The sequence below is a fragment of the Propithecus coquereli genome, unplaced genomic scaffold (genome assembly GCF_000956105.1).
Source record: "Propithecus coquereli isolate 6110/MARCELLA unplaced genomic scaffold, Pcoq_1.0 Scaffold48, whole genome shotgun sequence".
In the NCBI taxonomy this organism is placed as follows: Eukaryota; Metazoa; Chordata; class Mammalia; order Primates; family Indriidae; genus Propithecus; species Propithecus coquereli.
The window spans coordinates 2,082,096-2,094,400 of NW_012150618.1; the positions used below are offsets into that span (position 1 = coordinate 2,082,096).

General features: G+C 43.9%; 1 protein-coding gene across 1 annotated transcript in view; it reads right to left on the reverse strand.

Annotated features, from left to right (window-relative positions):
- Window positions 1-12,305, reverse strand: part of UST (uronyl-2-sulfotransferase) — a 285,491-nt gene that overhangs the window by 170,433 nt on the left and 102,753 nt on the right. Inside the window, exon 2 of the mRNA XM_012655540.1 lies at window positions 5,112-5,155. Coding sequence (XP_012510994.1) covers window positions 5,112-5,155 — 44 coding nt within the window. The remainder of the gene's footprint in view (window positions 1-5,111; window positions 5,156-12,305) is intronic.

Sequence of the window (12,305 nt, forward strand, 5' to 3'; positions counted from 1 at the left end):
TTACAGAGTTTTATAGAGATTAAATTTCGCATGCTAAGTGCTCAGCACAGTGCTTGGCACTTAGGAAAAGACAGATACAATATCAGCTGTAGAGAGCGATTTTGTTATCCTTGAGGCGCTTAGAACAGCTCTCATTATCTATTGGGTTTGGAAATCTAATATATGAGAAATGATAGCCACACCCTATTTATCGCCAACAGAACTTATCATCGCTGATGCCTCCTGTTTGCACCAGGAACCCACGTTCCACGTGAAGTGGAGCCAAGCGGGGAAGACCCACCTCTCAGAGGCCAGGCTGCTTGGGAGGCCTGTGGACACTGCAGGTGATGCTGCAGACGCCAGAGCACAATCTTCTCTTACACCAGAAACCTTTTTCTAATTTTTAGACTGAGCATGCACTACTTACTGAACTCAAATTATACAGAAAAGTATAAGGAAAGGGTAAAAATTTCCTGAAATCTCACCACCCAGAGAAAACACTATTATCCATCCAGGCTTTTCTCTGTAGACGTACATACATACACATACAATTTTACAGAATAGCTATCATAATTTTTTTTGTTGTTTTTGTACTCAAGACTATCTGTCTATTTATTAGCTAGAGATCTATATGGTCGTTCTTAGTAGGGCTCTAACTTTCCGCCACTGCATTCTGTGAACACACAAAGTAGTAGTAAAAAGGGGCAATGCAAAGAAAATACTAACATCTACCTTTGGCTTAGCTTAAAAATTGAGCCAAGCTGTGAGGTTCAAGTGAAAATCAGAGGCATTTGCCTTTTGCTAATGAAAATGCTGGAGAGAGTGAAGACCTCAGCCCAGGATATGCCACGTGGCAAACCCCATTCCCTAAACAGCTATTACTTGTGGAATGTGAAACTTGTGAAATTGAACTTTTAATAAAATGAGGACTCGCTTGTAAACTCAGTGTATTTTCAGGGTTGAAAAATCTTATTTTATCTAAATCACAACTCTTTCGGTCTTGGCATCAAAAAGTTATTTCTGAGTGCGAAACAAATATGAAAAATATGGGTCTGGACTCGAGCCTTGCTTTCCCCTGCCAGGCTGGGGGTTCACTCCGGAGGCCAGACATGTGTGAGTCCTTATCCTTGGGAGGCCACCATGTCCCTGGATAAGCCAGTGGTCTATAGACCTAAATAACGGAGGCCCCACCTCAGGGGACACTCAAGGGACATTCACCCAGGAGTCTGACCTCATTACTTCTGGGATTCATTTCCAGCCTGCCAGAAGCAATACGCATGGATGAAAAGATGTTAACATACCGATATTATTTTTGCCCATTTTTACATGCTTCTTATTACTATTATGGCTACCGCTCAGAAAATCAAGAGTGTTTTTGCTACTCCAGTTCTAGATAATGAAAATACAGTTACAGCAAAAGAATCTGTGTTATATAAACTTCTGCTGATTTAAAGAGATTACGTTCACAATTTTCAAACTTGGGAAAGAGTTTATAAAATTGGATTTTCTCTGAAAGTGGTCTAAAATAATCTGCTATAACTTGATCATTTCTGTGTAGCACAGGGAGCTTTAGTTTGGAGTGGGAGGAGGTGGGGGATTGAAGACCAGACTGCAGAGGCGGAGAGAAGAGGCACAGCGAGGGAACACCCTCCCAAAGAAACAGGAGTGAGCTCAGGAAACAGCGAATCCAGGCACTGACAATACCAACTTGGCCACAGCAAGGCCAGCGGGTAGACTAAAGGGGTGGCCCAGGCAGGCCATCAAGGAAAAAGTTCAAAAAGGCTAGCTCATATAAAGTGGGCCTGGATCTTCCAACCCAGTAAAACCCTGTTTATCAAGCCTGGAACCCAAAGTAATATCCCACAAAGCCACTGACAAAAACAGCTGATGGGTCCCACGGACAGAGCCACCTAATTCCCTTCTGTGACATCAGGGTCAGGGGTGGGAAGAGCTTCGCCTGGCCCCCACTTGGGAGGCAAGAGCAGTCCCTGGCGAGGAAACCCAACAGGCCGTCTGTACCATTCCTCTTCCCTCCTCTGCACCATTTTCCCTCCTAGGCAGGTTACTGACCAAAGGAAACATGTTTTCACTACAAGAAAACTTACAATGGTGAGTCATCATTACACTAATAAATAAACTTTTTATAATAAGCCATATCATTCTCTCTGGGCTATTAAATAGTGAAAACAACACAGGAAATATCCAAGGAAATGGTTCTCTGTACATTCACAGCCTTTAGAATAGAGGTTCTCAAATGTGGACTCCAGATAACGACATCAGCATCACTTGGGAGCTTGTCAGAAATGCAGATTCTCAGGCTCACCCCAAACCTACCGAATCAGAGGCTCTGGGGCAGGGCCCAGCAATCTGTGTTTTAAGAAGCCTCCAGCTAATCCCGATGCAAGCTGAAGTTTGAGCATACTGGCCTGGTGGGAAGGACCTGGGACAGAAGCCAGGAGACCTCATTTGGATTCCAGCTCTGGATTCTACGGTCTAATTCAGCGACATTTAATGGATTGTCATGATGTGTCTCTGTGCCCTGAGGCTAAAACAAGAATGGGAGAATACTGAGACGAGTCAGACACGGTCCTTATCCTCAGAGGGCACATAATCCTCTATGTGGTGATTCATGAGTGGATTAACAAAATGTGGAGTAGTAGTACCGTGGAGTACTACTCAGCCATAAAAAAGGATGAATTGATGCCTTTTGCAGCTATTTGGAAGGAATTGGAGACCGTTAACCTAAGTGAAGTATCTCAAGAATGGATAAACAGACACCATATGTACTCTACAATGAATTGGAACTAACCGATGAACACACATATGCAGAGGCAAGAAAAACTCCTTGGAAATCAAGCGGGGGGAAGAGGGGGAGCGGGAGAGGGAGGGGGAAGAGAGGAGGAGGGAAAAAACCTACCTAATGGGTACAATGCTTTTGTTCCTCCAGGATAGAGGCTGTTTTTGTTGTTGTTTTGTTTCATTTTTGTATTTCGAGTGCCTGCAGCATCGCAGGCACTCAATAAACAGGCAGTGATCGAGTGGTCGGGCCATTCGATGACTGTGATAAATGCTACTGTGTCACTCATCAATAACCTTAATGTTACCCCAGTCTAGGCAACACGGGCCATCGTTGATTTAATATTTATCGCGTGTCAGTGCCGAGTGCTTGTCATACGTCAGCTCATTCAATCCTTTTAGAATCCTGTGTGGTGGGTAGTATGTTTTTTATTATTGCAAAATATTAGGCTGGGCACGGTGGCTCACACCTGTAATTTTAGCACTCTGGGAGGCTGAGGAGGGAGGATCACTTGAGTCCAGCAGTTGGAGGTTGCAGTGAGCTCTGATGATGCCAGTGCACTCTACCCAGGTAACAGTGAGACTCTGTCTCAAAAAATAAAAAATTAAGGGGTACAAATGTTTTTGTTATATGGATCGCTTTTGTAATGCTTGAGTCATGGCTGTAAGTGTGCCCATCACCCAAATAGTGTTCATTGTACCCATTAGGTAGGTTTTTTTCCCCTCCTCTCTTCCCCCTCCCTCTTCCTCTCCCCCTCTCCCATTCTTGATTTCCAAAGAGTTTTTCTTCCCTCTGCACACGTGTGTTCATCGGTTAGTTCCAATTCATTGAAGAGTATATATGGTGTCTGTTTATCCATTCTTGAGATACTTCACTTACAGTAATGGTCTCTAATTCCTTCCAAATAGCTGCAAAAGGCATCAATTCATCCTTTTTTATGACTGAGTAGTACTCCATGGTACTACTACTCCACATTTTGTTAATCCACTCATGAATTGATGGGCATTTGGGTTATTTGCACATCTTTACAATTTGTGAATTGTGCTGCAATAAACATTTGAGTGCAGGTGTCTTTTTGATAAATGACTTCTTTTCCTTTGAGTAAATACCCGGGAGTGGGATTACTATATTAAATGGTTGGTCTAATTTTAGTTCTTTACTGTGTGTAGTATTTTTAGTTCTACCTCGTACATAAGAAACCGAGGCTCAAAATATTAAGTAATTCGTCCAATGTCCCACAGCTGGAAAATGGCAGAGCCAGTATTGAATCCAGAAACCTTTTCCAGAGCTCATGCTTGTAAATATGGTGGGTGGTCTCAACTGACTTTGGGGCAAATTTCCCCAAAGCTCTGAGGTTGGTGGTTGATTATCTTCTCACCATGTACTTACAGCTATACTTTGCAGGCATCACCTTAAATGGTCAAAAACTAAGAAAACCACCAACTATTAGGAGAGCTAGAGCCTGGTATCTACACTTTAGGATTTCACAGGCCAGAAAGAAAATTCTTAAAGTAAGAGTGAGAGATACAGGATTGCTAACTTTCTGTTTTGCTACTAGGCACAACCCCTCCCGGGTACCAATCAACTATCCCCATGATTTCCTACAAGGAAAAAAAATTGCTGTCAAAAAAGTACAAGGGACATAAGTTTAGAATAAAGAATATTTGCTGGCATTGCATGTGTTTTCTTACATATATTGGCCATTTTATTCTATTTTTCTCATTTTTTCAATAGATTGGCATTTTGTCTTCATTGAGCTCAATAAAGTAGAAAGTGGTAGGGAAACCATACTCGTGGACTGTTCTGTCCATTAAAAGTCAGGCAAAACTTAATGCTTACAGGAAGAACAAAGGTGAGCACACAGGCCAGGCCATGGCAGCCTCGAGAGGGTGCTGGCTGGGCCTCAGGTGGAGCATCCCAACTCAGGCAGGCCAGGAAGAATGGGATGGATATGAGTCTAGCCCCAAGGCCTGCAGGCATGGGGAGGCTGGGTGTGGCCATTGTGTAGTTGGCCAGCATCGATGCCAAGGCGAGTGCAAACAGGAGAAGCTGCCAAAGGTCTGAAGTCAGTCTAAGGCTCTGATGCCAGGGCAGCTACAGCCACTAATTCAGTAATGGTTCTTCCTCCCTCGTCATCTGGGCTATCGTCATGCTCTTCCCTTCCTCCTCATTAGAAGTCGAAGATTAATTTGACATCTGTCATCTACTATTTCTTGTGAATGATTCAGGGCCAGGAGAGAGCTGGCTGGGGTTGTTGGAGGCCCAGGAGCTACTGGAATCAGAGGCTATAAGTACAGATAAAAGGAAAAAGGGAGTTCGTTCACAAAGACCTTACCTTACTAGGAGGTGGTCCATGGTCATCCAAGTAAGTGGAGTTTCCTAGAAAATAAAAAATGAAGAAAAAAATTGAGGAATCAATTTTTTAAACCCCAAATGAACTTAGTGCAAAGTCACTGAAAAAAATAAACATTCTCGTTACAGTATTTCTATTCAGACAGCAGTACCAAAGAAAAACGGGTAATTAATCACCAGTTTGGCTGGAGTCTGCTGATATTACCATGTATGGTTAATAGTTTCAGCAAGTACAAACATTCTACACACATGGTTATGTCTGTACACACATATACACATGCAGAAACACACACCGTTATTCCTTGCCCAGTATCTGTTGAGTTTACCCCCTAGACCATTGGTTCTCAAACTTTAGTGTGAATCAGAATTACTTGAACTAACCCAGACTAACCAGCCCCACTCCCAGAGCTCAGATTCAGTAGCTCCGAGAATTTGCGTTTCTAACCAGTTCCCAGGTGATGCAGCGGCTGGTCCTGGAACCACACTTCGAGAACCCCTACACTCTGTTTCTCCAGTTTGTCTTAAACCTGTCCATTTACCTTCTCTTTTTCAGCCTAGTTTGCTTCTGAAGTGTGACTTGTCTTCACTAAAAGCCATTTCCTAGCATGTGTGTTTTCAGAGTGCATGGTTACTGCTTCTTGATGAAAAGATTCAGAGGGCTTTGAAAGGGAATTGAAGTTTACTGAGTTCCTTTTATTTACCAGGTACTCTGCCAAGTACTTTGCAGGTATTCATTCATCTAATGCACGTATCAGTGGTGGGTTAGAACTGTCCCCATTTTGCACAGGAAGGCACAGAGGCCTGGGGAAACTCAGCAACTTACTCACAGTTACATGGCTGTTAAACTTTAGAGAGGAGAGAAGATTGGTTTGTCCAGAGCATGTCCGGGCATCTGCCCATCTGGATGGCTACCTAGAGTCCTGCCATCCTGGGCCTCTGCGCTGCCCAGGCAGTGTGCCCATGACCATCTGGGGATATTTCATCACCTAGGGGTGCCAATGATGCAGTCAGGATAATCCAGAGGCTCCTGTCCAAGTGGGGTAACTCTGGTGAGTCTATGGAAATTGTCTTCACCCGAAAACTAAAGATGACCAGACTTGATGGAACAAAACGTAGAAAATACTGGAAACATAAGAATACTTACAGAGAACAGTGGCTCAAGAAATGACATCAATGTCTTAGTTGGAGTGGATGAAAGGTGCTTTTGACAGCAGAGAGCAAAAGTGACTTAAGAAATTGGAATACAAGGGGGAAGCAGAGCTTAGGCCAGGGACAGTTCAACTGGGGAAATGTATCCAAACATCACAAATAAGTGGGTTTTGACTTACAGGTTTTTCCATACTGAGTCATCATCTATCTCCTTTTTTTTTGTAGTCTTGCGATTTATAGCCCACTTGATGTCCACAGAGACTGCACTCTGGCCATTTGTATGTGGCGAAGGGACAGCAGGGTCTAGCTTTAATGAACAAGACCCTCAAACACAAACACCTGGCATGCTCATGATTGGGCTACTTTCAGGAACCTTTTTTAAATGTGAACATGATGAACAATTTGTTGTACCTTAATTATAGTGCTGAACTCTACGGGGAACATGCATAAAGAAAAAATAAGATCTCTATCAAACTTAATAAAGAAGATTGTGGGTAAAAGAATTCGGGAAAACAGTTGCCTGCATCTGGAGAACTATTTAGAAACATCCCAGCACAGTGCGGCCGGTGTGGCTGCAGAGAGCTCCCATTCGCTCATCGCGGGAATGTGTTCTCCAGGTACCAATCTCACGGATCAAAGAGAGCCTGAACAACAAAATGTTTCTAAAATCCCGAAAGTTTCCATAAGAGCCCAAGTTTCTAAAAACTCCTGAAAAGGAATGAATTAAATAAATGCCTGATCACTACCTCGATCTCCAGGCTCAGGTACCCACGGCCTCCTCAGCACCCCAGCCTGGATGTCTAAACATCTCACACCTTCCTGTCCAAAACAGAACTCTATTTGTTCCAATTCCATCCCCCAAATTGCTGCCTCCCCTGTCTTCCTTATTGGCTTATACATTCCGCTTCCTCCATACTTGTCCCTTTTTTCAGGCCAAAGTCCAAGAGTCACCCTTGATCCATCTCTTTCCCCTGTGCCATACGTACCAACCCAGCAATAAGTCCTGTTGGTTCAGCCTTCAAAACAGAACTATAATCTGACCACTTCTCACCAACCCCTCTGGGCCACCCATGAACGCCCTTATGTCTTTATTTATTGCTGATTTTCTCTCCTACCCCTATAGCAACAAGTGAGACCTTTTAAGCTTATCCATCAGATCATGTCCGCCTTCTGCTTAAAATCTGTTTCTCCAAGAACAAAACAGCCAACTCCTCACCATGGTCTATGGGCCCCTCCATTACCCAGGCTCTGCCTCCTCTTTGCCGCAGGGCGCACCAACCTCTTGTCACCCAGGGGCCTTCTGCACTGCCTCTTTCTCCTTCCTCACCCCCTTCATTCAGGGTCAGCTCAAATGTCACTTCCTTACAGGTGCCCTCTCTGAATTCTCCATCTAAAATAGCGTGTTTGGTGTTCTGTTTACTTGCTCACTGTCTGCCTCTTTCAACTGGAATATAAAGTCCCCGAGAACAGGGACCTGCCTGATGTGTTCATGGCTATAGTTTCCAGAACAGAGCCTGCAACTGAGTAGGTACCCAGTATTTGCTTGATGAATGAAATACTATGTTAACTCACTCTCTACGCTAGAAATCTTAGCAATGGCTTGTAAGAAATGAAATTTTACTTGTACATTGGCCTAAATTACTCCTTACAGGTTTTTAACAAGTGAACAAAAATATTAATCACGGAGTTTGGGGGTGGTGGTGGGGAAGAGCTATTTTGGAAGAGACAAAATGGCGCAGATGTCTGCCTCAGAATTTATCCCCTCATAACTCAATGCCATGACTTAACTATCTATATGAGATTGGGTGATTTTCTCAACCTCTCTATATCTCTTTCTTCTTTTATAAATGAAGACGATGATGGTATCCAGCTCATAGATAGGGTGCGGGATTAAGTAAAATAATGCAGGTAAAGCACTTAACTCAGGACCAGGCACCAAGTAAGCCCTCGATAAAAGTTACCGTTGTGATTGTCATTATTGTTACTACCCTTTCAACCTCAGTGGAGACAGGACCACCGGTTTGTAAAGCAGGAACCTCTCATCTTACTACTCTCATTAATAAGCAAAACTGACCCCCACTGGTATAAGTCTGAGTCCTATAGAATACCTTTGATTCAACACACAGTTAAATCCTTTGGTTTTAATTGTGAGAAATACTGAACTAAGAGTACAATGTATTGCAGCCAAATGGTCAATTCTATCCCTTTTTTATTTGATGCTTTTTTTTAAGGACATTGGCTTCAGGGTTATCTTAACAGTTATGTCTATACTAAATTACTTCCTTGGAGAGTTAAGCATTACCGCAAAACCGAGAAGTACTGATGAGCATGACAAAGGTCCCTAAGCCCTGGCAATAAGTGACCAGGGCTACGCTGCCATGCTAGCTTTCCTCACCTCCGCATTAGGCATTCTCTCATCTGTTTATCCAGCCCGCATTTACAATGCATCTCCTATTTTATAGAAGGACCTAGAGACCAGATAAAAAAATGAAAATTCTATTTTTGCCGCAGGACTGTATCATGACCTTTATTGAGTGCTTACTGTTTGCCAGGTGCTTTATAAAGATTGTTTTACCTACACCTCGCAAGGACCAACGAGGTGATATGTCAAGCATCTCACCCAGGCCACAAAGCCAGTAAACAAAATGGCAGAATTTGAACCCATGGAGTCCGACTACTGTTGATACCCTCTGTTCAGTAAAATGCAAAAATATTTTAAGATAATTTATCATTTTCTTATCTTTCCCCTTCCTTCCTTCTTTCCTCTCTTTCCTTCTGTTTTCCTTCCTGCCTCCCTTCCTTAATGAGAGAAGACACTCATAATCAGATGTCACGGCACAGAAACGAGTCCACCCTCTTAAACACTCCTTTCTGCACGCAGAAAGGAACAGGCTCACCAGTGTTGGCACCGGGACCATCGGCCCCATTATCTCCTCAGCAGGTCACTGCGCTGCGGCAGTTTATTAGAACACAGCAGCTATGAACCCTTCACACTGGTCACAGAGGTACAGAAAGGGGGAAGAAAAGCAACACAGACACAAGGTATTTCTTTAGCTGGAGACAGCAAGTTTCTCTTCTCCTAGGGTACAACTGTATTATTATTTGATATTTAGGTAGAGCTTTTCATCCTAGGATCTTACACTCTCATACTGCAAAGTCAACCAAACTGTCAGAATTTTTTTAAATGAAGTTGGTAACTTGCTCCCTGCAGAGATCAAAGGATGAGGCTGTTATCAAAAGGAGCTTCCCTGAAGAGGCTCTGAGGCATCAAAGAAGCTTCTGGCTGCTCTGCCTTGTAGAGGATTCTATGGTGGGTGTTAAGTTGTGGGGAAGGAAGAGCAGACCCAAGCCCTTTGGGCCTTCGGGCACGAAGTTCAAGATCTAAATTCAGGGAAGAGAAGAAAAGGCAGAGGTGGGCTGGAGCCAGGACAGAGGACAAGCTCTCACAGGACACCCACCTCCAGGTGCCCTGTGTGGGTCCACGCCAGACACCCCGGGCTCGATCCGGACCGCAGTACCCTGCCAGGCAGTACGTTCTTATTTTCAGAGGCCTACAGGGACACATTATTTCATTTTTTTCCGGAAAGTAACCCACATTCCAGCCTCGTTTTCATGTCTCAAGTCCTTCCTTTGGGGATTAAGAATTACAGTGTCTTGTCAAGCAGGAAAAAAAGGAGAGGCTTACACTCCACACGTCTGCATTCCCACCATCCGCCGTACTTTCAGGAGCGGCTGTCTCCTAACCGCCAAGAAATCACCAGTGAGGGATGATACAGAGCTCAGCCTCTTCGAGAAATTTAAACTTAACCAAACTGCTCAGGTAGGTGGAGGACACAGAGAGCGGCTTCTGATTTAAAGCCACATTCCAAGCAGGCGACCTCGATGCTGCTACTCTATACTCTGACAATCGTGGTGGTTACATGACTCTACACATGTGTTAACATTTACAGAAGTACACCCCAAAACCAACAACAACACACCAGTGGCTCGATATGTTTTTTTAAATGACCTGACTAGAAGCGAAGTGATCTCAGACTTTGCAACCAGCTAAATTACAATACGATCTAAACCCTACCTTACCCTTCAAGGCCTTCATGATGGAGACCTCCCAGGGAGGTTGTAAATATAATACGAGAGATCACATGCAAAAGTGTTAAATCCAACCACACAGGAGTTACAGTTTGTGCACTTACTAGAGTTTATATGTACTACCAGAGTCTTTGCATGGCAGTATGTTGTCAAAGTCTCCCCACTTTAGCAGTCTTATAAACTACTTTTAGCGAAGATGCATTTCAGGAAACTCATGTGAAGTCTGATGCTAAGAATTAGGAAGCTGGGATTTGTGACTTGGAATCTGAGGAGTTCTGGCTGTTTGCTGTATGACACCCAGACCTCAGCTGGCAGAACCAACGCACGCTAACCACACAGGAACCATCCAAGTCTTCTAAGATAGGACAATGACTATGAAGTCAGATATAGTGTACCTACATAAACAGGTTAAGCCTCACCTTCATAGTAGAGAATACCCCCAGAAACTTATTCCACTCTGAATACATCACTCTACCTCCCCCAAGTTATCCATATACGCGTCTGTAAAAATGAAATAAGCTCATAGGTAAGAAATGCATGAGAACAATTTCATTCTATAAACAGTGCTCAGCACATAAGCACCCAGTAGGTGGTCACTAGCAGTACTCTTTGCACTACTAGCGGTAGCAGCAGCAGCACAGGAGCTACCTCCACTGCGTCTCCACCCTCTCACTCGGGGTTTTCAGCCCTCACTGCACATTCTACCACCTGCTTTTAAGAAATGTTGATGTCAAGTCCCAGCATTAGCTATTCCGATTTAATTACTCTGGGACAAGTTTCAGGCATTTGGTATTTTTTAAAGTTGCTCAGATAATTCCAGTGTCTAGCTGGGCTTGAGAACCACTGAGCTGCAAAACACAAATTAACGTACTTCATAATTCAGGCTGAATCCCATTTTCCACAAGTACAAAAAACAGATCTTATTCAGGCTCATCTTAATCTCGGGTGACTCCATCATACACAGCACGAGCTTCACGTCAAAAGAGAATGTTGCTGAAGCACAGGCGACCGCAGAATCCCCAGAGGCAGGGGAGGAAGATTGAGCAGTTCTGGTGAGCACCTGCTCCCGGGGGAGCAAGGACATTGAAGCGGGCCAGGGCTGGCTCACAGGCTACCAGAGAGTGGGATGGCACAGGGTACCTCTTGGGCACAGAGCTTCCCCCTTAAACCACAGGGGTGGCCTAAACCTTTCTGGGACTCCAAAAATATTTTCAAGAATAATTTTAGAGCTTATAGGTTCAGAACATACAGTTCCTGCAAACAACATAGTGCTCTGTGGAAATTCTTGTTTCATGGGTAAAAAGAGGAGGTGAGAGCATAATCCTTCCTCCACCCCAAGTTTCCCCAGACCCCACCTGACTTAAACCACCAGGGATGTTCCATTGGTCCTGGGGACACTCATACACTTCACGGGCCCATAAGAGGTCTATGGAAAAACTGAAGCAAAGACACCCTTTGGTCCCAGCCAGAGAGGCAACCCCTCGTTCCAGGTTGTGGGCAGGTGAATCCGTTAGAGACCAACACAACCCAACAGAGAGAAATCGCTAGAATCGCTGACAGGAAGGACTGCTGAAGGAAGGACCAGGGCGCCCTGTATTTTAAATAGCAACAGTCACTCTTCTGTAAGAGGGAGAGTGGAAGGAGCCCCAGGGGAATAGCTTAATGGATTCAGTAAGATAAACAGTAGCTCAGGGGGTCACAGAGTCAATAATTCAGACTCCAGAACATAACGACTTGGGTTCAAATCTCAGACCTGCCCCTTACTAGCTGAGTGACCTTGGAATTATCACTTAACTTCCCTGAGGGTTAATGACACCATTTGCAACATGAGGACATAAAGTCACAGAGTTGTTAAGAAATTTAAATACATTCAATGTAAATTTAAATTTAAAATTAAATGTAAACTTAAATTTGTTAAATACGTAAAGCACGTGGCACA